General features: G+C 44.3%; 2 protein-coding genes across 2 annotated transcripts in view; one reads left to right on the top strand and one right to left on the bottom strand.

The window, feature by feature from the left end:
• LOC125456784 (cytochrome P450 2J1-like) overlaps nt 1-22,424 on the bottom strand; it is an 89,280-nt gene extending 66,856 nt beyond the window's left edge. Inside the window, exons 1-4 of the mRNA XM_059650055.1 lie at nt 22,198-22,424; nt 13,485-13,647; nt 13,257-13,397; nt 3,962-4,122 (exon numbers count right to left, since the gene is read on the bottom strand). Of these exons, the coding sequence (XP_059506038.1) occupies nt 3,962-4,122; nt 13,257-13,397; nt 13,485-13,647; nt 22,198-22,395 (663 nt within the window). The 5' untranslated portion in view covers nt 22,396-22,424. The remainder of the gene's footprint in view (nt 1-3,961; nt 4,123-13,256; nt 13,398-13,484; nt 13,648-22,197) is intronic.
• LOC125456989 (ubiquitin-associated and SH3 domain-containing protein A-like) overlaps nt 16,087-24,507 on the top strand; it is a 163,566-nt gene continuing 155,145 nt past the window's right edge. The window contains exon 1 of the mRNA XM_059650053.1: nt 16,087-16,184. The gene's annotated coding sequence lies outside the window, so the exon portion shown is untranslated. The remainder of the gene's footprint in view (nt 16,185-24,507) is intronic.

Below are 24,507 nucleotides of genomic sequence, written 5' to 3' on the forward strand. Positions count from 1 at the left end.
CTGAGTGAAAACTGAAGCAAAAAGCTCATTTAGGGCTTCCCCTATCTGCTCAGACTCCACGCACAAGTTCCCTACGCTATCCCTGATCGGCCCTACCTTCTCCCTGATCATTCTCTTACTCCTCACGTATGAGTAAAATGCCTTCGGGTTCTCCCTAATCCTTCCTGCCAAGCCTTTCTCGTGCCCCCTCCTGGTCCTCCTCAGTCCACTTTTGAGCTCCTTCCGAGCAAGCCTGTAATCCTCTCAAGCTTGGATCGGAAATTGGCTTGCTGAAAGAAGACAGAGGGTGGCAGTTGATGGGAAATGTTCATCCTGGAGACCAGTTACTAGTGGTATACCGCAAGGGTCAGTGTTGCGTCCACTGCTGTTTGTCATTTTTATAAATGACCTGGGTGAGGGCGTAGAAGGATGGGTTAGTAAATTTGCAGATGACACTAAGGTCGGTGGAGTTGTGGATACTGACGAAGGATGCTGTAGGTTGCAGAGAGACATAGATAAGCTGCAGAGCTGGGCTGAGAGGTGGCATATGGAGTTTAATGCAGACAAGAGTGAGGTCATGCACTTTGGTAGGAGTAACCAGAAGGCAAAGTACAGGGCTAATGGTAAGATTCTTGGTAGTTTAGATGAGCAGAGAGATCTCGGTGTCAATGCACACAGATCCTTGAAAGTTGCCACCCAGGTTGACAGGCTGTTAAGAAGGCATACAGTGTTTTAGCTTTTATTAATAGAGGGGTCGAGTTCCGGAACCAAGAGGTTATGCTGCAGCTGTACAAAACTCTGGTTCGGCCGCACTTGGTGTATTGCGTACAGTTCTAGTCACCACATTATAAGAAGGATGTGGAAGCTTTGGAAAGGGTGCAGAGGAGATTTACTAGGATGTTGCCTGGTATGGAGGGAAGGTCTTACGAGGAAAGGCTGAGGGACTTGAGGCTGTTTTCATTAGAGAGAAGAAGGTTGAGAGGTGACTTAATTGAAACATATGAAATAATCAGAGGGTTAGATAGGGTGGATAGGGAGAGCCTTTTTCCTATGCACGAGGGGGCATAGCTTTAAATTGAGGGGTGAAAGATATAGGACAGATGTCAGAGGTGGTTTCTTTATTCCGAGAGTAAGAAGGGAATGGAACGCATTGCCTGTAATGGTAGTAGATTTGCCACCTTTAGGTACATTTAAGTCATCATTGGATAAGCATATGGACGTACATGGAATAGTGTAGGTTAGATGGGCTTGAGATCGGTATGACAGGTCGGCACAACATCGAGGGCCAAAGGGCCTGTACTGTGCTGTAATGTTCTATGTTCTATAGCTGTGCTAGACCCTTGCTTCCTCCACCGTACGTACGCTGCCTTTTTCTTTTTGACAAGAAGCAGCTCTGTACCCGTCATCCAAGGCTCCTTAATCTTACCCCTTCTTAACTGTCTCAGAGGAACAAATTTATGCATCACTCGCAACAACTGCTCCTTCAACAGTCTCCACATGTCCGCTGTGCCCTTTCTGTGGAACAATTGCTCCCAATCTATACTTCCCAACTCCTGTCTGATAGCGTCCTAGTTTCCTTCACCCCAGTTAAATATCTTCCCATGGTATCTGCTCCTTTCCCTTTCCATGGCTATGGTAAATGTGAGCCTGTTGTGGTCACTGTCACCAAAGTGTTCTCCCACCGCGAGATCTGACACCTGTCCTGGCTCATTGCCGAGCACCAAATCCAAAATGGCCTCCCTCCTCGTCTGCCTGTCCACATACTGAGTCAGGAAACCCTCCTGAACACACCTGACAAAAACGGCACCATCCAAACCATCTGCACTAAGGAGGTTCCAATCAATATTGGGAAAGTTGAAGTCACCCATAACAACAACCCTGATACGTTTGCACTTTTCAACAATCTGCCGGCCAATGAGTTCTTCGATCTCCCTACTGCTATTTGGGCGTCTGTAGAAAACCCCCAGTGAGGTGACTGCTCCCTTGCTGTTCCTAACTTCCACCCCTACTGACTCAGTCGACAAACCTTCCTCAGCACCCTCAGTCCATACCACCTCAGTTGACGAGTCCTCATCAAAGGTTCTTTCAGCCACCGTTAAACTGTCCTTGACCAACAAAGCCACACCTCCCCCTCTTTTATCACCTTCCCTGACATTAATGAAAGAGCTAAACCCTGGAACCTGCAACATCCATTCCTGACCCTGAGAGATCAGATAAATCAATCCTGAGAGATCAGATAAACTCTTAATTAGAAAGGCATTGACTAGTCAGGGAATCAACATGGCTTTGTAAGGGGAGATCATACCTTGCTAATCTGAATGAATTATTTGAGGAAGTATTGTGGATGTTATCTCCATGGATTTTAGTAAGGCATTAAGTCCATATGGCCCACTGGACCAAAAGGTAAAAGCCCTTGGCATTCAGGGTAATGTGTCAAATCGGATCCAAAGTTAGCTTAGTAACAGGAAAACAAAGGCTAATGGTCAACAGCTCCCCTTAAGAGTGGAAAGCTGTCTCACACTATGTTCCTCAGGGCTCAGTGCTGGGACTCCTCCTGTTTGTTTTATACATGAACGGTTTAGAGTTGAATGCAGGGAACACAATTGGGAAATTTGCAGAAGGCGCCTAAATTGGCCATGTATCGGTCAGTGTAGAGGACAGCTGTAAGCTCCAAAATGATACAGATGGGTTGGTGGAGCAGGCAGGAAAATGACAGGGGGAATTTAACTCTGATAAATGAGAGGTAATACTTTTAGGGAGGTCAGACTGTAAAGGGGAATATGCAATAAATGGGAATACACTGAGGGGGGGAGATCTTGGTGTGCAAGCGCACAGGTCCCGAAGAGTGGAAGTACATGTAAATATGGTTGTGGAAAAGGCATAGGTAATGGTCTCTTTCATTGGCAGAGGTATAGACTGCAAACGTGGGGATATAATGATAAAATTGTATATGATGATGGTAAGGCTACATCTGAAATATTGTGTGCAGTTCTGGACACTAGATTACAGGAATGATGTGATTGTTCTGGAGACAGTGAAGGGATGATTTGCAGGAATGTTGCCAGGGCTGGGGAATTGTAGTGATGAGAAGAGATTGGAAAAGATGGAACAGAGAAGGTTGAGGAGCTACATTTTTGAGGTATACAAAACTGTGAGGGGTAGAGACAGAGTAGACAGGAGAAACCTGTTTCCCTTGGCAGAGAGTTCAAAAACCAAAAGTTATAGATTGAAGCTAAGTGGACGAAGGATTAGCTGGGATGTGAGGAAAAATGTTTTTACACAGGGGGCAGTGGGTGTCTGGAATTCACTGCCAGAGTTGATGGTGGAGACAGAGACCCCGAACTCTTTCAAAAAGTACCTGGATGTGCACCTTAGGTGATGTAAGCTTTGGACTGTGTGCAGGAAGATGAAATTAGAAAGGAGACCTAGGAGCCTTTGTGTTGGCATGGACAAGATGGGCCAAATGACTCCCTTCTGTGCTGTTTTATGTTTATGGTTCTATGATTTATTTAGATTTAATGTAGTTTTGGCAGAAGAGACTTAAATGGTCAAAAGCCCTCTTCTGTACCGCACAATTCAATGAATCTGTGAAATTTGTTACCACAGAGGGCTGTCAAAGCTGTGTGATTAAGTATATTCAAGCCTGAGATAGACTTATTTTTAATCAGTAAGGGAATCAAGGATGAGGGGATAAAGCAAGAAAGTGGATTTGAGGAATATTGTATCAGCCGTGACCTCATTGAGCAGTGGTGTGGACTGAATAGGCTGAATGGCCTACTTCTGCTCCGACATTTCAATGGTTTAGGCCAGCGATCATGCATCAAAACTGCATATTTTCAGAAATTTGTGTTCTTATTTCACTCTTTCAATAACAGAAACATTCTGTTTTCATAAATGTACTTTGATTGCCAGGGAGCCAGTGCAAAATGATTGATCCTATGATGAGAATATCATTATACCATGGCTCTAATGTTTTACTGACCTTTACACTTAGAGAGGGCAGAATTGCCATTATGTTCATGGAATGCTGCAAGAATTCCCTGAAAGTTGGCTCACTGTGGTCAAGATGATGACCAAACAACACTTGGTACATTGCACTGTAGACAGACCAGCTGATATCCAAGCTGGGGTCAAAGGGCTGACCTGTAAAATATGATAGCACAGTTAGCATCAGTTTGGAAGACGGGTAAAAAAAGTCATAATAAATACAATGCTGATAGGTCGCCTGAGTGAGATCTGAAACTGAACCTCAGCAAGCTGTTAAGGAAAGGTATGGAAAAACTGACTCCAACTTCCAGCATCTGCAGTTCTTGCTATCGACTGGTATGATTGCTGGACTGTTAATCCAGAGATCCAGGAAATGTCCCAGTGGTAATGAACACAGTTTCAAATCCCGCCACGTGGAATTTGAATTTTTTTTTAGAAATCCGGGATTAATTGTTGTCAGATAAACCCAGCTGGTTCACTCGAGTCATTAGGGAAGGAAATTGCCATCTTTGTCTGGTCTGGACTACATATGACTCCAGACCAACAGCAATGTGGTTGACTGGCTCTTAACAGCCCTCTGGAATGGTCAAAAAATGCTGGCCTAGCTAGCGACACTCTCTCTCAGTGTCTACCTTCTGCTCACAAAAAAAGACCCTGAACTACCTGTTGCCTGCCACTTTAACACACCATCCTGCTCCTTGGCCAACATCTGTGTCTCTGAGACACAGATTAGAAAATGGTCTGGGCCTGAAGCGTCAGCATTCCTGCTCCTGGGATGTTGCTTGGTCTGCTGTGTATATCCGGCTCTGCACCTTGTTGTCTCAGATTCCCCAGCTTCTGCAGTTCCCATTATCTCTGATCCCAAAATGTTCAAGTTGGGTGGGTTGGCCATGTTAAATTATCCATTGTGTTCAGGGATGTGTGGGTTAGCCATAGGAAATGCAGGGTTACAGGGACTGGTCTGAGTGGGATGCTTTTTGAAGGGTTGGTCTGGACATGTTAGGTTGAATGGCCTGTTTCCACACTGTAGGAATTCTAAGGCTTTATGGACCCAGTGAGACCAGATCAATGTAGAGGATGGAATTTTATTATGGTAAGCAAGAGTGATTGTCCCGAACAAGGGTTGTCAATAGAAACTGGCTGAACTTCACCAGGGTCATCCAGGATGTCCAAACGATGTTACGTCTGGTGGATACAATTAGATGCAGACATATCCACATGGTGTACAATGCTCAGAGTGCCAACAAGGTTAAAAATTGCAGCCAACATCTTCCCCACCTTCATGGGAGTGGCTGGCTAAACCCTGGGCTCAGTTACACGTTATGCCAGCCCTTTCATGGGCTTAATGTTCATAGTCATTGTAGATGACCACTCAAAGTGCTGAACGTGCATAGATTTCATTTGTCAAACACAGGGACAACGATAGAAAAACTGAGAGCATCTTTTGCAATGCAAAGACTTCCGGAAGTGTCAGTCACAGACAATGTGCCATCATTTACCAGTAGGGAATCTGAGTATTTCCTAAAGTTGAAATGGATTCAGCACATAAGGACATCTCCATACCATCCACTTTTCAATGGTCAGGCAGAAAGAGTAGTCCAAACTTTAAAGTCTGGCGTAAAGAAATGGCTAACAGCTTCATTTGATACTGAGCTGTCCCGATTCCTATTTGGATAGAGACCAACCCTCATGCAACTACAAGGATAGCTTCAGCAGTGTTACTAATGGGGAGAAGACTCTGTACTAGGTTAAATCTAAGCTTCCCAGACCTGGGGGGTGCTGAGGGTGAGACAGAATCAGAAACACCAATGCTGAATACAAGACTCCTCTAAGTGAGAATGAAGAACAAAGAACAAAGAAAATTACAGCACAGGAACAGGCTCTTCGGCCCTCCAAGTCTGCACCGATCAAGATCCTCTGTCTAACCTGTCATCTATTTTCTAACGGTCTGTGCCCATTTGCTCCCCGCCCATCCATGTACCTGTCCAAATATATCTGAAAAGACGCTAACGTGTCTGCGTCTACCACCTCCGCTGGCAACGCGTTCCAGGCACCCACCACCCTCTGTGTAAAGAACTTTCCACGCATATCTCCCTTAAAGTTTCTTCCTCTCACTTTGAACTCATGACCCCGAGTAATTGAATCCCCCACTCTGGGGAAAAAGCTTCTTGCTATCCACCCTGTCTATACCCCTCATGATTTTGTAGACGACAATCAGGTCCCCCCTCAATCTCTGTCATTCAAATGAAAATAATCCTAATCTATTCAACCTCTCTTCATAGCTAGCACCCTCCATACCAGGGAATATCCTGGTGAACCTCCTCTGCACCATCTCCAAAGCATCCACATCCTTTTGGTAATGTGGCGACCAGAACTGTACACAGTGCTCCAAATGTGGTCGAACCAAAGTCCTATACAACTGCAACATGACCTGCCAACTCTTGTACTCAATACCCCGCCCAATGAAGGAAAGCATGCCATATGCCTTCTTGACCACCCTACTGACCTGCGTTGTCACCTTCAGGGAACAATGGACCTGAACACCCAGATCTCTCTGTTCATCAATTTTCCCTAGGACTTTTCCATTTACTGTATAGTTCGCCCTTGAATTTGATCTTCCAAAATGCATCACCTCGCATTTGCCCAGATTGAACTCCATCTGCCATTTATCTGCCCAACTCTCCAGTCTATCTATATTCTGCTCTAATCTCTGACAGTCTCCTTTACTATCTGCTACTCGACCAATCTTAGTGTCATCTGCAAACTTGTTGATCAGACCACCTACACCTTCTTCCAAATCATTTACTTTTATCACAAACAACAGTGGTCCCAGCACAGATCCCTGTGGAACACCACTGGTCACAGGTCTCCAATTTGAGAAACCCCCTTCTACTACAACTCTCTGTCTCCTGTTGCCTAGCCAGTTTTTTACCCATCTAGCTAGCACACCCTGGACACAATGAGACTTCTCTTTCTCCATCAGCCTGCCATGGGGGACCTTATCAAACGCCTTACTGAAGTCCATGTAAATGACATCTACAGCCTTTCCCTCATCAATCAACTTTGTCACGTCCTCAAAGAATTCTATTTAAGTTGGTAAGACATGACCTTCCCTGCACAAAACCATGTTGCCTATCACTAATAAGCCCATTTTCCTCCAAAAGGGAATCGATCCTCTCCCTCAGCATCTTCTCCAGTAGCTTCCCTACCACTGACGTCAGGCTCATCGGTCGATAATTACATGGATTATCCTTGCTGCCCTTCTTAAACAAGGGGACAACATTAGCAAGTCTCCAGTCGTCTGGGACCTCACCCGTGTCTAAGGGTGCTGCAAAGATATCTGTTAAGGCGCCGGCTATTTCCTCTCTTGCTTCCATCAGAAACCTGGGATAGATCCCATCCAGACCTGGGGACTTATCCACCTTAATGTCTTTTAGGATACCCAACACTTCCTCCTTCCTCATATCAACTTGACCTAGAGTCAGCAAACATCTATCCCTAACCTCAACATCTGTCACGTCCCTCTCCTTGGTGAATACCAATGCTAAGCATTCATTAAGAATGTCACCCATTTTCTCTGTCTCAAGGCTTTGGGATTTTCCTTAACCATGTTTGCCAGCAATATCTCATGTCCTCTCTTAGCCCTCTTAATGCCTCGTTTCAAATTCGCTCCACATTCCCCATATTCTTGCAAAGCTTCATCCGTCTTCAGTCGCCTAGACCTCATGAATGCTTCCTTTTTCCTCTTGGCTAGTGTCACAATTTCACCTGTCATCCATGGTTCCTTAATCTTGCCATTTCTATTCCTCATTTTCACAGGAACGTGTCTCTCCTGCACGCTAATCAACCTCTCCTTAAAAGCCTCCCACATACCAAATGTGGATTGGCCTTCAAACACTTTCTCCCAATCTACATTCCTCATATCCTGCCGATTCTTGGTATAGTTGGCCTTCCCCCAGTATGGAACTCTTCCTTTAGGACCACGCCCATCCTTGTCCATGAGTATTGTAAAACTTACGGAATTGTGGTCGCTATTTCCAAAGTAGCCCGCTACTGTAATTTCAACCACATGGCCGGGTTCATTCCCCAACACCAGATCCAGTATGGCCCCTTCCCGAGTTGGACTACATACATACTGCTCTAGAAAACCCTCCTGGACACACCTTACAAATTCTGCTCCACCTTGACACCTAACACTGAGTGAATCCCAGTCAATGTTGGGAAAATTAAAATCTCCCATCACCACCGCCCTGTTTCTCCTACACCTTTCCATTATCTGTTTACATATTTGTACCTCTATCTCACGCTCGCCGTTGGGAGGCCTGTAGTACAGCCCCAACATTGTTACTGCATCCTTCCTATTTCTGAGTTCTACCCACATTGCCTCACTGCTTGAGTTCTCCATGGGGCCCTCCTTCAGTGCGGCTGTGATATCGTCTTTGACCAGTACTGCAACTCCTCCACCCCTTTTACCTCCCTCTCAATTCCGCCTGAAGCATCGATATCCTGGGACAACTAGTTGCCAATCGTGCCCTTCCCTCAACCAAGTCTCAGTAATAGCAATAACATCATACTTCCAGGTACAGATCCGAGCCCTCAGCTCATCTGCCTTATCTATTACACTTCTCGCATTAAAACAAATGCACCTCAGACCACCTGCCCCTTTGTGTTCATCATCTGCTCCCCGACTACTATTCCCTTTAGTCACACTGACTCCATTATCTAGTTCCCTACAGGCTTTCGTTTCTATCTCTTTTCAGTCCAATATTTGGTTCCCAGCCCCCTACCACATTAGTTTAAACCCTCCTCCACAGCATTAGCAAAAGCACCCCCAAGGACATTGGTTCCAGTCCGGCTCAGGTGTAGACCGTCCAATTTGTAATTGTCCCACCTTCCCCAGAACCGGTTCATTTCAAAGGACAGAGATTGGTGCCAAAACCACAGAAATGGCCCTGCATGGGTAAGAGGTCTGGTCGATTCAAGGTCAGGTCAGTGACATACAAAGCTTGAACAGGTGAGGTAGTCCTGAATTAGCATATGGACCATATGAAAACTGCAAACTCTCAAATGGGAGAGGAGCAAAACATACCCAGCCCTTAGACATTAGATAATAGACGATAGACAATAGACAATAGGTGCAGGAGTAGGCCATTTGGCCCTTCGGGCCAGCACCACCATTCATTATGATCATGGCTGATCATCCACAATCAGTATCCTGTTCCTGCCTTATCCCCATAACCCTTGATTCCACTATCTTTAAGGGCTCTATCCATCTCTTTCTTGAAAGTATCCAGAGACTTGGCCCCCACTGCCTTCTGGGGCAGAGCATTCCATATACCCACCACTCTCTGGGTGAAGAAGTTTTTCCTCAACTCTGTTATGAATGGCCTACCCCTTATTTTTAAACTGTGTCCTCAGGTTCTGGACTCACCCATCAGCGGAAACATGCTTCCTGACTCCAGAGTGTCCAATCCCTTAATAATCTCATATGTCTCAATCAGATCCCCTCTCATCCTTCTAAACTCAAGTGTATACAAGCCCAGTCGCTCCAATCTTTCAACATATGATAGTCCTGCTATTTTGGGAATTAACTTTGTGAACCTACGCTGCACTCCGTCAATAGCAAGAATGTCCTTCCTCAAATTTGGAGACCAAAACTGCACACAATACTCCAGGTGTGGTCTCACCAGGGCCCTGTACAGCTGCAGAAGGACCTCTTTGCTCCTACACTCAATTCCTCTTGTTATGAAGGCCAGCATGCCATTAGCTTTCTTCACTGCCTGCTGTACCTGCCTGCTTGCTTTCATTGACTGATCTACAAGAACATCCAGATCTCGTTGTACTTCCCCTTTACCGAACTTGACTCCATTGAGATAGTAACCTGCCTTCCTGTTCTTGCCACCAAAGTGGATAACTACACATTTATCCACATTAAACTGCATCTGCCATGCATCCGTCCACTCGCCTAGCCTGTCCAAGTCACCCTGTATTCTCGTAACATCCTCCGCACATTTCACACTGCCACCCAACTTTGTGTCATCAGAAAATTTGCTCATGTTACTTTCAATGCCTTCGTATATATCATTAATGTATATTGTAAACAGCTGCGGTCCCAGCACTGAACCTTCTGATACCCCACTTGTCACTGCCTGCCATTCCGAAAGGGACCCGTTTATCACGACTCTTTGCTTCCTGTCAGCCAGCCAATTTTCAATCCAACTCAGTATTTTGCCCCCAATACCATGTGCCCTAATTTTGCTCACTAATCTCCTATGTGGGACTTTATCAAAGGCTTTCTGAAAGTCCAGGTACACTATATCGACTGGCTCTCCCTTGTCCATCTTCATAGATACATCCTCAAAAAACTCCAGAAGATTAGTCAAGCACGATTTCCCCTTCGTAAATCCCTGTTCTGTTACTGCTATCCAAATGAGTCGTAATTTCATCTTTTGTAATTGACTTCAGCATCTTTGCCACCACTAACCGGTCTATAATTCCCTGTTTTCTCTCTCCCTCCTTTCTTGAAAAGTGGGACAACATTAGCCACCCTCCAATCCGTAGGAACTGATCCTGAATCTATAGAACATTGGGAAATGATTACCAATGCGTCCACGATTTCTAGAGCCGCCTCCTTAAGTACCCTGGGATGCAGACCATCAGGTCCTGGGGACTTATCAGCCTTCAGACCTAACAATCTATCCAACACCATTTCCTGCCTAATATAAATTCCCTTCAGTTCATCCATTACCCTAGGTCCTTCAGCCACTATTATATCTGGGAGATTGCTTGTGTCTTCCCTAGTGAAGACAGATCCAAAGTACCTATTCAACTCTTCTGCCATTTCCTTGTTCCCATTAAATAAATTCATTCGTTTCTATCTTCAAGGGCCAAATTTTTGTCTAAACCATTTTTTTTCTTTTCACACACCTAAAAAAGCTTTTACTATCCTCCTTTATATTTTTGGCCAGTTTTCCTTCATAGCTCATTTTTTCTCTGCGTAATGCCTTTTTAGTTATCCTTGCTCTTTAAAAGTTTCCCAGTCCTCTAGCTTCCCACTCATCTTTGCTATGTGATACTTCTTTTTTATCTTTATACAGTCCTTAATGTCCCTCGTCAGCCACGGCCGCCCCTGCTTCCCCTTAGGATCTTTCTTGCTCTTTGGAGTGAACTGATCCTGCACCTTCTGCATTATATCCAGAAATACCCGCCATTGTTGTTCCGCTGCCATCCCTGATAGGGTATTGAACCATTGAACTTTGGCCAGCTCCTCCCTCATCGCTCCATAGTTCCGTTTGTTCAACTGCAATACTGACACTTCCAATTCTCCCTTCTCCCTCTCAAATTGCAGATTAAAACTTATCATATTATGGTCACTACCTCCTAATGGCTACTTTACTTCGAGGTCCCTGATCAAATCCCGTTTGTTGCACAACACCAGTTCCAGAATTGCCTCCTCCCTGGTAGGCTCCAGTACCAGCTCTTCTAAGTATCCATCTTGGAGGCTCTCCACAAACTCCCTTTCTTGGGGTCCAGTACCATCCTGATTCTCCCAGTCTACCTGCAACTTGAAATCCCCCATTACAAGTGTTGTAATACCTTTGCGACCGGCCAATTTCAACTCCTGATTCAACTTACACCCTATATCCAGACTGTTTAGGGACCTGTAGATAACTCCCATTAGGGTCCTTCTACCCTTAGAATTTCTCAGCTCTCTCCATACTGACTCTACATCTCCTAATTCTATGTCCCCCCTTTCAAGGGGCTGAATATCATTCTTCACCAACAGGGCCACCCCATCCCCTCTGCCCGTCAGTCTGTCCTTTCGATAGCATGTGTAGCCTTGAATATTCATTTTCCAGGCCCTGTCCACTTGAAGCCACGTCTCAGTTATCCCCACAACATCGTACCTGCCAAGTTCCAAATGAGCCTCAAGCTCATCCATCCATAAAGACTAAGGGAGCCTGTGTGTTCTCCCCCTCTGGCTGGCAACAAAGAAACCTCAGACTCTGAGATAGGCATAGTGGATATTGCAGTCCTGATGCCTTTACTGACTGAAGAAGAGGATCAATTTCTTCTGAGACACTCAGAGCACAAGAGGTGTGCTATGGCCTGGTACATGTCACCTGTGTCCAAGGCTGACTCAGAGGAGAATGATCAGGAAACAGCAAATGAGAGGCTACAAGGAAAAGACTTAGTAGGGGAGGGATATAGTTATTCTAACAAGGTCAGCCAGGTGGACCTCATAGAATATGAATTCTCTGACTTGGTCCAATCAGTTAGCCCTGGCTGACAGATATAAACAGGATTGTCAGAGGTTCTGTTAACACTGAGGGTTGGCTGTGTGGAAGCCAGGTCAATGTCAAGGACTGTCCACTTGTAAATAAAGGGTAACTTGGTGACAGGGTGCCTCTGTGCAGTTATTTTACGTTGTGCAACAAAGACATGAGGAGTTTGTTCAGGCTCACCAATATTAACTGTAGTGCTTTTTGATCTGAATCTTAACTCCATGTCTGCCGCGATTCTGAATTTCTTAACACCTCTTATGCTGCATTGATTTATCCATCATGGTTTCAACACTTCCAGCTGACTCTCAGAATCCAAAGGTTTCTATTTTTAATGGGAGAAAGTTCCAGAATTATACTCCCCTTTATATGAAATAATATTTATCAATGTCACGATGAACATACATGGAATAGTGTAGATGGGCTTGAGATCGGTATGACAGGTTGGCACAACATCGAGGGCCAAAGGGCCTGTACTGTGCTGTAATGTTCTATGTTCTATGTTCTATGTCACACCTGAACAAGCTGGCTTTAACATTAAGATTCCGCCACTTTAACTCCAACTTAGCCGAAAAAAATTCATTGAGCTAAGTTTAGAGTTGTTGCAGTGCTATGGTAGAGTCCTTACCTCTGGGCCAAGAGGCCTGGGTTCAAGTCACATATTCCTCAAAGGTACGTCAAAACAATTCTGAAGAGATTGAATAAAATATAAATCCCTATTAAATCCTGACGTCATCTCCATTATCTTCTTAAGAACACTGTCTCATTAGTAACATAGTGACTGCTATTTGTGCCATTCTGCAGTATGAAAGTGACTTCCATGTTCCCAACGTCACATCAGTAATGGCACTTGACAAAAGAAAGATTGGCTGTAAAGGGAATCCTGAGGTGTCATAAGGTAGTGCACAAATGCAAATGTTCCTTTGTGGTACCCAACATTGAGCAGAAAAATCTAAAAATCTAAAATATTCTAATTTCTTTGATTGGTCCTTTCTCAAACAGAATTACCGTGATATTCCACAAATCGTTCATTCAGCCTTCGGGCCTCAGATATGAGCCATGGTTTCACCTGAGGGAGCAAATTTCTGAGATGTGACACAGCAAAGTGACGTTGCTCTCTCCATTCACTGCCATTGGAAAACATAATTCCTGGGAAAGAAAAGACGAGTTGTTTTGGAAGGTGATTCAGATATATGGATTGAGGAAGTTGGTGGTGAGAGTAGGTTTGTCACTCACCATGTGAGCCTTTGAGTTGCAGGAATATTGGTGAAATGGGCCTTGCAGAGAAAACCTCCCCATGATGGACCAGTGCTTCTCTGACGACAGAGTAACCATCCAATACCAGCAAAAACTCTGCTCCTAGATTCATGCTGAATATATTGCCATATTTCTTTCCCAGCTTTAGAACAGAAAGGAGATTTTTTTTAATTGCAGTATTTGTGCACATAAGGCGGAGATTCCACATGAAACAGTATATAACATTAACCCCGAGATAAAGGGAACTGCAGATGCTGGAGAATCTGAGATAACAAAGTGTGGAGCTGGATGAACACAGCAGGCCTTGTGCTCCTAAGATGCTGCTTGGCCTGTTTGTTCATCCAGCTCCACACTTTGTTATAAAATTAACCCCACCTGATGAAGGGTCTAGGCCCGAAACGTCAGCTTTTGTGCTCCTGAGGTGCTGCTGAGCCTGCTGTGTTCATCCAGCCTCACATTTTATTATCTTGGATTCTCTACCATCTGCAGTTCCCATTATCACCCATCTGGAATATGTGCTATCACATCTGGGCAGCACCAAGTCAGTAAGACACATAGACTGCAGGCAGTTCACCAGCAAGGCAGGCAATAAATGCTAGTCTATTACTGACTCCAATGAACCATAAAAGAAGTTTTGAAAAGCCTGTAGTTTATATTTCATAAAGTTACAATGTTGTCAACACAGCACTGTCAATCCAATCAAAAGGACAGGCAGTTGGGTGGGGAGTGGCATAGTTGTCTTGTTAGTTTCAAATGAAATTAAATTTATAACAAGTGATAGAGAATTGGAAGGCATAGAACCTGTGTGGGTAGAGTTGAGGAACTGCAAAGGAGAAAGGGCCTGATGGGAATTGAGTGCAGGTCTCCTAGCAGCAGTCGGGAAGTGTGGAAGAAAATAAATCCGGAGAAAGAAAAAATATGTAAGAAAGGCATATTACAGTAGTCATGAGAGATTCCAGTACGCAGATGGACTGGGAAAATCAGATTATTAGTGGATCTGAAAAAAAGGGGATTTGTGCAATGCCTATGTGATTTTTTTTGAAGCAGTTTGGTGTAGAGCTCACTCGGAATAGGCAACTCTGGAAATAGTGATATGTAATGACACAGACCTGATTAGGGAGCTGAAGGTGAAGGAGCTCCTAGGGGACTGTGACCATAATATGATACAATTCGTCCTCCAGTTTGAGTTGGAATATATTGAATCAGGTATAATTGTATTACAATTAAGTAAAGCTAACTACAAAGATGAGGGAGGAGCTGGCCAGAGTTGATTGGAAGGGGGGCCTAGCAGGGAAGATGGGGCAGCAACAATGGCAGGAGTTTCTGTGGGTAACTCAGGAGGTGCAACAGAAATTCATGCCAAGGAAGAAGAAACATAGTAAGGGGCAGATGAAGCTGGCTGGCATGCATCATCAGGGACAAAATAAAAGCAAAAGGAAAAGCATACAATGTAGTGAAGATAAGTAGAAAGCCAGGGGATAGTTAAAATCAGGCAAAGGATAACTAAAAAGGCAGGCAGGAAGAGGATGAAGTTTAAAGCAAGCTGACTACTAATATAAAAGAAGATTGTAGAGATTTTTTATGTGCCTAACAGGTAAGAGACTCATAGAGGCATACAGCACACTGACCCTTACATCCAACCAGCCCATGACAACCCCAATCCCAAATTAAAATATCTCACCTATCTATGCCTGATCTATATCACTCCAAACATTTCTTATTCATGTGCTAATTCTACACACAAACCACTCCATGTATGGAACATAATTGCCCCTCAAGTCTTTTTTTATGTCTTTCTCCTCTCACCTTAAAAATGTGCCCTCTAGTCTTAAAATTGTCCACCCTATGTAAAAGGCAGCCTGCCATTTGCCTCATCTATACCCCTCATGATTTTATAAACCTCGATAAGGTTACCTCTCAACCTTTCTCTCTCCAGTGAAAGAAGTCCCAGCTTGTCCAGCCTCTCCCCATAACTGAAACCCTCCATTCCCAGCAACATCTTGGTAAGTCTTTTCTGAACTCTCTCCAGCTTAATAATATCCTTCCCATAATGGAGCGACCAGAACTGGACATAATATTCCAGAAGAGGCATCAGCAATGTCCTGTACAACCTCAACATGATTTCCCAAGTCCTGAACTCATATGCCCGAGCAATGAAGGCAAGCTTGCTAAATGCCTTCTTTAATCATGCAATCTATATGTGATACAAACTTCAACCTTAAGTTAGACTGAAAAATGTGGTTCACCACCACTTTCTCAGGCACAATTTGGGACGGACAATAAATATTGGTGCAAATGGTACAAAAGAATATGTTTTAAAAAGCACATGTTTGATTTTCCTTGATATCCTTATCTTTTTCTTGTAACTTTGGGATGTTATATTACATGAACGATGTTATTTAAATAAATATTGTTGGTGAGGCTTAAATAAAAGGGAACATAAAACTCACTGTCTGATCAACATTCTGCTGTTCCATTTCAATGCCAGCTATCCATCAATGTGGAATTTTCTACACTGATCCAATGCTGCCATCTGGTGATCAGATTTACAACCATCTACATGAAACATAGTAACAGGGAACAAAGAAACGGCAAAAGAACTGAATAGGTACTTCGTATCAGTTTTCACGTGGAAGACACCAGTGGCATACCAGAACTTCGAAAACCTCGGGGGCAGAGGTGAGTGCAGTGGCTATCATTTAGGAGAAAGTACTAAGGAAGGTGTAAGGTCCGAAGGTGGATAAATCACCCGGACCAGATGGACTATACCCCAAGTTCTAAAGGAAATATCTGAGGAGATTGTAGAGGCGTTGGTGGTGGTTTTTCAGGAATCACTGGAGTCAGGGAGGGCTCTGGAGACTTGGAAAATGGCTAATGTAACCCGCCCTGTTTCAGAAGGGACAGAGGCAGAAGATAGGAAACTGTAGGCCAGTTAGCCTGACCTGGGCTATCGGTTAGATTTTAGAGTCCATTATTAGGGTGAGATTGCACAGAATTTGGAAGTGCATGATAAAATAGAGTTGAATCAGCACGACTTCATCAAAAGGAGGTCATCCCTGACAAACCTTCTCTGAGGAAGTAATGAACAAGTTAGGTAAAGGAGACCGGGTACATGTAATGTATTACATTTCCAGAAGACCTTTGACAAGATGCTGCACAGGAGACTGCTAAATAAGATAAGGGCCCATGGTGTTAGGGGCATGGATGAAGGATTGGCTGTCTGGTAGAAGAAGACAGAGACTGGGGATGAAGGGGCCTTTTTCAAGATGGCAGCTGGTGACTAGTGGAGGTCTGCATGGTTCCGAGTTGGGACTATAACTATTCGCATTATACATGAATGATCAGGACAAGGAGCTGAGGGCAGAAGTTAGGTGGAGGGACAGGTTGTGTTGAAGAAGCATAGAGGCTGCAGAAGGAAATGCTAAGTGAGTGGACAAAGAAGTGGCAGATGGAAAGTGTTGGGCTCTATTTTTAGATAAGAAGAACAGAGGCATACACTCGTCTTTAAATGTGGAAGGGCTTTGGAAACCTGAAGTGTGAAAGGACTTGGGAGTTCTAGTTTAGGATTCTCTTAAGGTTGGCGTAAGTTCAGTTGATGGTCAGGAAGGCAAATGAACAAAGAACAAAAAACAAAGAAAATTCCAGCACAGGAACAGGCCCTTCGGCCCTCCAAGCCTGCGCCGATCAAGATCCTCTGTCTAACCTGTCATCTATTTTCTAACAGACTGTGTCCATTTGCTCCCTGCCCATCCATGTACCTGTCCAAATATATCTTAAAAGACACTAACGTGTCTGCATCTACCACCTCCGCTGGCAACACGTTCCAGGCGCCCACCACCCTCTGTGTAAAGAACTTTCCACGCATATCTCCCTTAAACTTTCCTCCTCTCACTTTGAACTCATCACCCCTAGTAATTGAGTCCCCCACTCTGGGAAAAAGCTTCTTGCTATCCACCCTGTCTCTACCCCTCATGATTTTGTAGACCTCAATCAGGTCACCCCTCAAGCTCCGTCTTTCTAATGAAAATAATCCTAATCTACTCAACCTCTCTTCATAGCTAGCACCCTCCATACCAGGCAACATCCTGGTGAACCTCCTCTGCACCCTCTCCAAAGCATCCACATCCTTTTGGTAATGTGGTGACCAGAACTGTACACAGTACTCCAAATGTGGCCGAACCAAAGTCCAACACAACTGCAACATGACCTGCCAACTCTTGTACTCAATACCCCGCCCAATGGAGGAAAGCATGCCATATGCCTTCTTGACCACCCTATTGACCTGCGTTGCCATCTTCAGGGAACAATGGACCTGAACACCCAGATCTCTCGGTTCATCAATTTTTCCTAGGACTTTTCCATTTACAGTATAGTTCGCCCTTGAATTAAATCTTCCAAAATCCATCATAATGCAAAATGCAGTGTTGGTATTCATTTCATTCATTTCATAGAACAATACAGCGCAAAACAGGCCCTTCGGCCCTCGATGTTGCGCCGACCTGTGAACTAATCTAAGCCCCTCCCCCTACACTATCCCATCATTATCCATCTGCTTATCCAAGGACTATTTAAATGCCCCTAATGTGGCTGAGTTAACTACATTGACAGACAGGGCGTTCCACGCCCTTACCACTCTCTGAGTAAAGAACCTGCCTCTGACATCTGTCTTAAATCTATCACCCCTCAATTTGCAGCTACGCCCCCTTGTACAAGCCGACGTCATCATCCTTGGACAAAGACTCTCACTGTCCACCCTATCTAATCCTCTGATCATCTTGTACGTCTCTATTAAATCCCCTCTAAGCCTCCTTCTCTCCAATGAGAACAGACCCAAGTCCGTCAACCTTTCTTCATAGGGCCTGCGCTCCAGATCAGGCAACATCCTGGTAAATCTCCTCTGCACCTTTTCCAATGCTTCTACATCCTTCCAGGAATGGAGCAACAAGAACCGCACGCAATATTCCAAGTGAGGCCGCACTAGCGTTTTGTACAGTTGCAGCATGGCACCACGGCTCCAGAACTCAATCCCTCCACCAATAAAACCTAAAAGACCGTAAGCCTTCTTAACAGCACTATCAACCTGGGTGGCAACTTTCAGCAATTTATGTACATGGACACCAAGATCCCTCTGTACATCCACACGACCAAGAATCTTTCCATTGACCCGGTATTCTGCCTTCCTATTATTCTTTCCAAAGTGAATCACCTCACATTTATCCATATTAAACTCCATGTGCCACCTTTCAGCACAATTCTGCAGTTTATCCAAGTCTCCCTGCAACCTGCAACATTCTTCCACACTAATATAACAAAATGTGAGGCTGGATGAACACAGCAGGCCCAGCAGCATCTCAGAAGCACAAAAGCTGACGTTTCGGGCCTAGAAGGGTATAGGCCCGAAACGTCAGCTTTTGTGCTCCTGAGATGCTGCTGGGCCTGCTGTGTTCATCCAGCCTCACATTTTATTATCTTGGATTCTCCAGCATCTGCAGTTCCCATTATCACATTCTTCCACACTGTCCACCACTCCACCGACTTCAGTGTCATCTGCAAACTTACTAACCCATCCACCAATGCCTGCGTCCGAGTCATTTATAAAAATGACAAACAGCAGTAGTCCCAAAACAGATCCTTGAGGCACACCACTAGTGACCTGACTCCAGGCTGAATATTTTCCATCAACCACAACTCGTTGCCTTCTTACAGAAAGCCAGTTTCTAATCCAAACTGCTAAATCTCTCTCAATCCCATGCCTCCGCATTTTCTCCAATCGCCGACCATGTGGAACCTTATCAAAGGCTTTACTGAACATAGAACATAGAACATAGAAAATAGAACATAGAACATTACAGCACAGTACAGGCCCTTCGGCCCTCGATGTTGTGCCGACCTGTCATACCGATCTCAAGCCCATCTAACCTACACTATTCCATGTACGTCCATATGCTGTTGTAATACAAACTACTGTTTGTAATTTTTATTAATGACTTGGACGAGGGAATTGAAGGATGGGTCAGCAAGTTTGCAGACGACACAAAGGTCGGAGGTGTCGTTGACAGTGTAGAGGGCTGTTGTAGGCTGCAGCGGGACATTGACAGGATGCAGAGATGGGCTGAGAGGTGGCAGATGGAGTTCAACCTGGATAAATGCGAGGTGATGCATTTTGGAAGGTCGAATTTGAAAGCTGAGTACAGGATTAAGGATAGGATTCTTGGCAGCGTGGAGGAACAGAGGGATCTTGGTGTGCAGATACATAGATCCCTTAAAATGGCCACCCAAGTGGACAGGGTTGTTAAGAAAGCATATGGTGTTTTGGCTTTCATTAACAGGGGGATTGAGTTTAAGAGTCGTGAGATCTTGTTGCAGCTCTATAAAACTTTGGTTAGACCGCACTTGGAATACTGCGTCCAGTTCTGGGCGCCCTATTATAGGAAAGATGTGGATGCTTTGGAGAGGGTTCAGAGGAGGTTTACCAGGATGCTGCCTGGACTGGAGGGCTTATCTTATGAAGAGAGGTTGACTGAGCTCGGTCTCTTTTCATTGGAGAAAAGGAGGAGGAGAGGGGACCTAATTGAGGTATACAAGATAATGAGAGGCATAGATAGAGTCGATAGCCAGAGACTATTTCCCAGGGCAGAAATGGCTAGCACGAGGGGTCATAGTTTTAAGCTGGTTGGTGGAAAGTATAGAGGGGATGTCAGAGGCAGGTTCTTTACGCAGAGAGTTGTGAGAGCATGGAATGCGTTGCCAGCAGCAGTTGTGGAAGCAAGGTCATTGGGGTCATTTAAGAGACTGCTGGACATGCATATGGTCACAGAAATTTGAGGGTGCATCCATGAGGATCAATGGTCGGCACAACATTGTGGGCTGAAGGGCCTGTTCTGTGCTGTACTGTTCTATGTTCTATGTTCTATGTTCTATGCTTATCCAATGACGACTTAAATGTACCAAAAGTTGGCAAAACTACGACCGTTGCAGGCAAAGCGTTCCATTCCCTTACTACTCTCTGAGTAAAGAAACTACCTCTGACATCTGTCCTATATCTTTCACCCCTCAATTTAAAGCTATGCCCCCTCGTGCTCGCCATCACCATCCTAGGAAAAAGGCTCTCCCTATCCACCCTATCTAACCCTCCGATTATTTTATATGTTTCAATTAAGTCACCTCTCAACCTTCTTCTCTCTAATGAAAACAGCCTCAAGTCCCTCAGCCTTTCCTCGTAAGACCTTCCCTCCATACCAGGCAACATCCTAGTAAATCTCCTCTGCAACCTTTCCAAAGCTTCCACATCCTTCTTATAATGTGGTGACCAGAACTGTACGCAATACTCCAAGTGCGGCCGCACTACCTTAGGTATCACTTTCCCATGCTGGGTCTTATCACAAACCACCTTGCTGAAATCTGAGTAGATTATGTTGTCCTCATCTACACACCTGGTTATGTTTGTGAAAAATCCAGTCAAGTTGGTCAGACATGATGTCCCCTTAACAAAACTGTGTTGACTGTTCTTCATTAACCCTTGCTTCTCCAACTGTCCCTCAGAATTGGTTTCAATAGTTTTCCAACCACCAAGGTTAAACTGACTGGCCTGTAGCTTCCTGATTTATCCCTTGCTCTCTTCTTGAGTAGTGGTGTCACATTAGCTGCTCTCAGTCCTCCAGCATTTCTCCTGTGGCCAGAGAAGAATTGAAGATTATTGTCTGCACCCTGGCTATTTTTTCCCTTGCCTCACTCTACAGCCTTGGATGCAATTCAGCCAGTGCTGGAAATTTAATCTCCCTTTAATCCTGTGAGACCATTCAGAACATCTTCTCTGCCAATGCTAATTTCTTTCTTGGGCATGACTTATGCCAGGCATTGGTGAGACCAAATATGAAGTCTGCATTCAGCACTTGTCACCAGACTTACTCAAGGATATTAATGCATTAGAAGCGACTCATAAGAACATAAAAACATAATATAAGAACTGGGAGTGGGAGTATGAAATCCAGCCCCTTGAGCCTACTCTGCCATTTGATACAATCAAAGCTGAACTCATGTCAGCTTCAACTCCACTTTCCAGTCCACTCGCTATAATGCTTCAACCCGTTACTAATTAAAACGCTATCTCCTCCTTACATGTACTCAATGAGCTGACACCTGCCACACACTGGGGTGGTGAATTCCATAGATTTACAAACCTTTGAAAGAAGTGATTTGTCCTCAACTCTATTTTAAATCTGCTAATCATTGTCTTAAAGACAGAGAAGGATGGAGTGTGTCCCCAGCTCTCGGGCTACAGCCTGATAGAGGGATGAAGGGAGTGAGGGAAGGTGGGGAGAGGAAAGGAGATGAAGAGGGGCAGGAAGGAAGGGAGGCAGGTGCCCGATCCTGAGCTACAGGCCACAGCCAGGAGCACAGGCCTGACCAGTTTGCACCCAAGGGTAGTGGTGAAAGAAAGGTAAAGAGCTTGGGGCCAGAAGTACAGTAATAAATGCAGTAATGGTATCCAGACCATGGTAAGTGCAGTTAGGCTGTATATGCTGTTGTAACTATTACTGTCATTTATCTATCTTTACGTCAGAGTTGCTGAGGCATCAACATGGTTCAGTTCCCTTCAAAAGAACTGAAGTTTAATCTTGAAAATGTTCTGTCCTAAGCAGCTGATGCCAGGTTACAGCAGAGAATGTCCATGCAGTGCCTGGGATCTTACCTGCATCAAGGAGCGGTGAGGTACTGAAGGTGAAAGTTGCAGGAAATTCCCCAGGAACCCAAGATTAATAGGCCCAGGTGGGAAGCTGAGGAGTCTCCTGCTCCTCACAAGATACACAACTAAAAACAAAAAAAATATAACTGCTATCCATATTGACAGCCAAATCGAGGGAATGCTCTGGAAGAATTGAGGAGCCATGTAGAAAATTAAACCAAGTAACTTGCTTATCTACGTCGGCGCAGCTGCGCAGACCAACTGGTGTAAACATAATAGAGCAGCTATTTTGGGATTTCCAACACTCTTCATGATCCCTGCTTAACCCTGGTCTAACATACTCCCATTCTGGCTGACAGCCAACTTCCGGCAATAGTTCATGTTTAAATAAAAACACAAAGTACATTGAGAAGCTTGGGTTGTTTTCACAACGGTACAGAAGGTTAAAGGGAGATTTGAAAGAGGAAAAATTATGAAAAGTCCAGTGGCAGCTAGTTAAGAGTACAGAGATTTAAGATATTTGGGACTCAGAACACTTATTCTAGATTATAAGATTTTGTTGTTTGTAGTAAGACTTATTAGCTGTACAAGGGCTCATTAGAGATTCACTGGGATGTTGCCTGCAATGGAGTACTTTAGCTATGAGGAGAGCCTGGATAAAAATAGAACAGAACTTTGAACGTTACAGCAATGGACAGGCCCTTCAGCCAATCATGTCTGTTCTGACCGTGTTGCCATCCTAAACTAATTTCATCTGCCCTGCATGATCCACATATCTTTAGCCCCCGCATGTGTCTAAACATCTCTCAAATGCTGCTATCATATTTGCTTTTATCATTCCCTTGGCAGCATGTTCCAGGCACCTACAAACCTCTGTGTAAAAAACTTCCCTCACATGCCTCCTTTAAACTTTCTTCTTCCACCTCAAACCTATGCCCCCTACTATTTTACATTTCCACCCTCAGAAAGAGTCTCCGACTGTACACCCTATCAATGCCATTCTTAATTTTATATATTTCTATCAAGTCACCCATCAGCCTCCAATCTCTAGCAAAAACAATCCAAGTTTGTCCAATCTCTCCTTATAGATATTGCACTACAATCTAGGTTATATCCTGGTAAACAGGGGAAGCAATAGCTCGTAGTAGTATCACGGGACTGTTAATTCAGAAAGCCACGTAATGTTCTGGTGCACCCAGGTTCAGTTCCCAAAACGGGAGACGGTGGAATATGAATTCACTAATATCTGGGATTAAGTGTCTGATGATAACCATGAATCCATTGTCAGTTTTCAGGGAAAAACCCATCTGGTTCACTGATATGCTTTAGGGAAGAAAACTGCCATCCTTACCCGGTCTGACCTACATGTGACTCCAGACCAACAGCAATATAGATAACTCTTAACTGCCCTTTGGGCAATTAGGGACAGGCAATAAATGCTGCCTGGTCAGGGACATACTCATCTGTGAATTAATTAAACAAAACAACAGGTACAATCTAAACAAGTTTTTATACAATTGAAGCAAGACTTCACCACTCCTGTACTCAAATGTTCTTTCAGTTTCTATTTGCCTTCCTGATAGCTTGCTGCACTCGCATGTTAGCCATCAGTGACTTATTGACATTGACAGCTAAATCTCTTTCTATATCCACACTTTCTAACCTCTTACCAAATTGAAAATACTTGTCTGTTCTCAAAGCCTGCCCAAATCTTCCTCACAAGACATACATTTCCGTTGAGCTTTGTATCATCAGTAAACTTGAAAATATCTTGGCACCCACCTCCAAACCACTGATAGAGATTATGAACTGCTGTGGCCCAAGCAATGATCCAAACAACGTGGTCTGCCAGTGTGAGAATAACCCATTGATTCCTACTCCCTGTTTTCTATCTGTTAGCTAATCATTAATCTGTTCTAGCACATTCTAAATTATGTTGATGGAATGTGGGTGTCACCAGCAAGGCCAGGATTCATTTCTTATCCCCCAGTTGCCCTTATGTGGAGATGCTGGTGTTGTACTGGGGTAGATAAGGTCAGAATTTGCACGACACCAGGTTATAGTCCAACACAAGGTATTTGAAGACATAACATTACAGAACCTCTTTCCTCCTTCAGTTGTTGGTGAGAAAAGTATTATCAGACACAGAATTTATAAGTAAAAGATAAAAGGGCCACGCCACTAGCAAGATGACAAAGTGAGGAGCTGGATGAACACAGTATGCCAAGCAGCATCTTAGGAGCAGAAAAGATTCTGCTCGGCCTGCTGTGTTCATCCAGCTCTACACCTTGTTATCTCAGATTCTCCAGCATCTGC

Source organism: Stegostoma tigrinum, chromosome 12 (genome assembly GCF_030684315.1).
Source record: "Stegostoma tigrinum isolate sSteTig4 chromosome 12, sSteTig4.hap1, whole genome shotgun sequence".
NCBI classification, from domain to species: domain Eukaryota; kingdom Metazoa; phylum Chordata; class Chondrichthyes; order Orectolobiformes; family Stegostomatidae; genus Stegostoma; species Stegostoma tigrinum.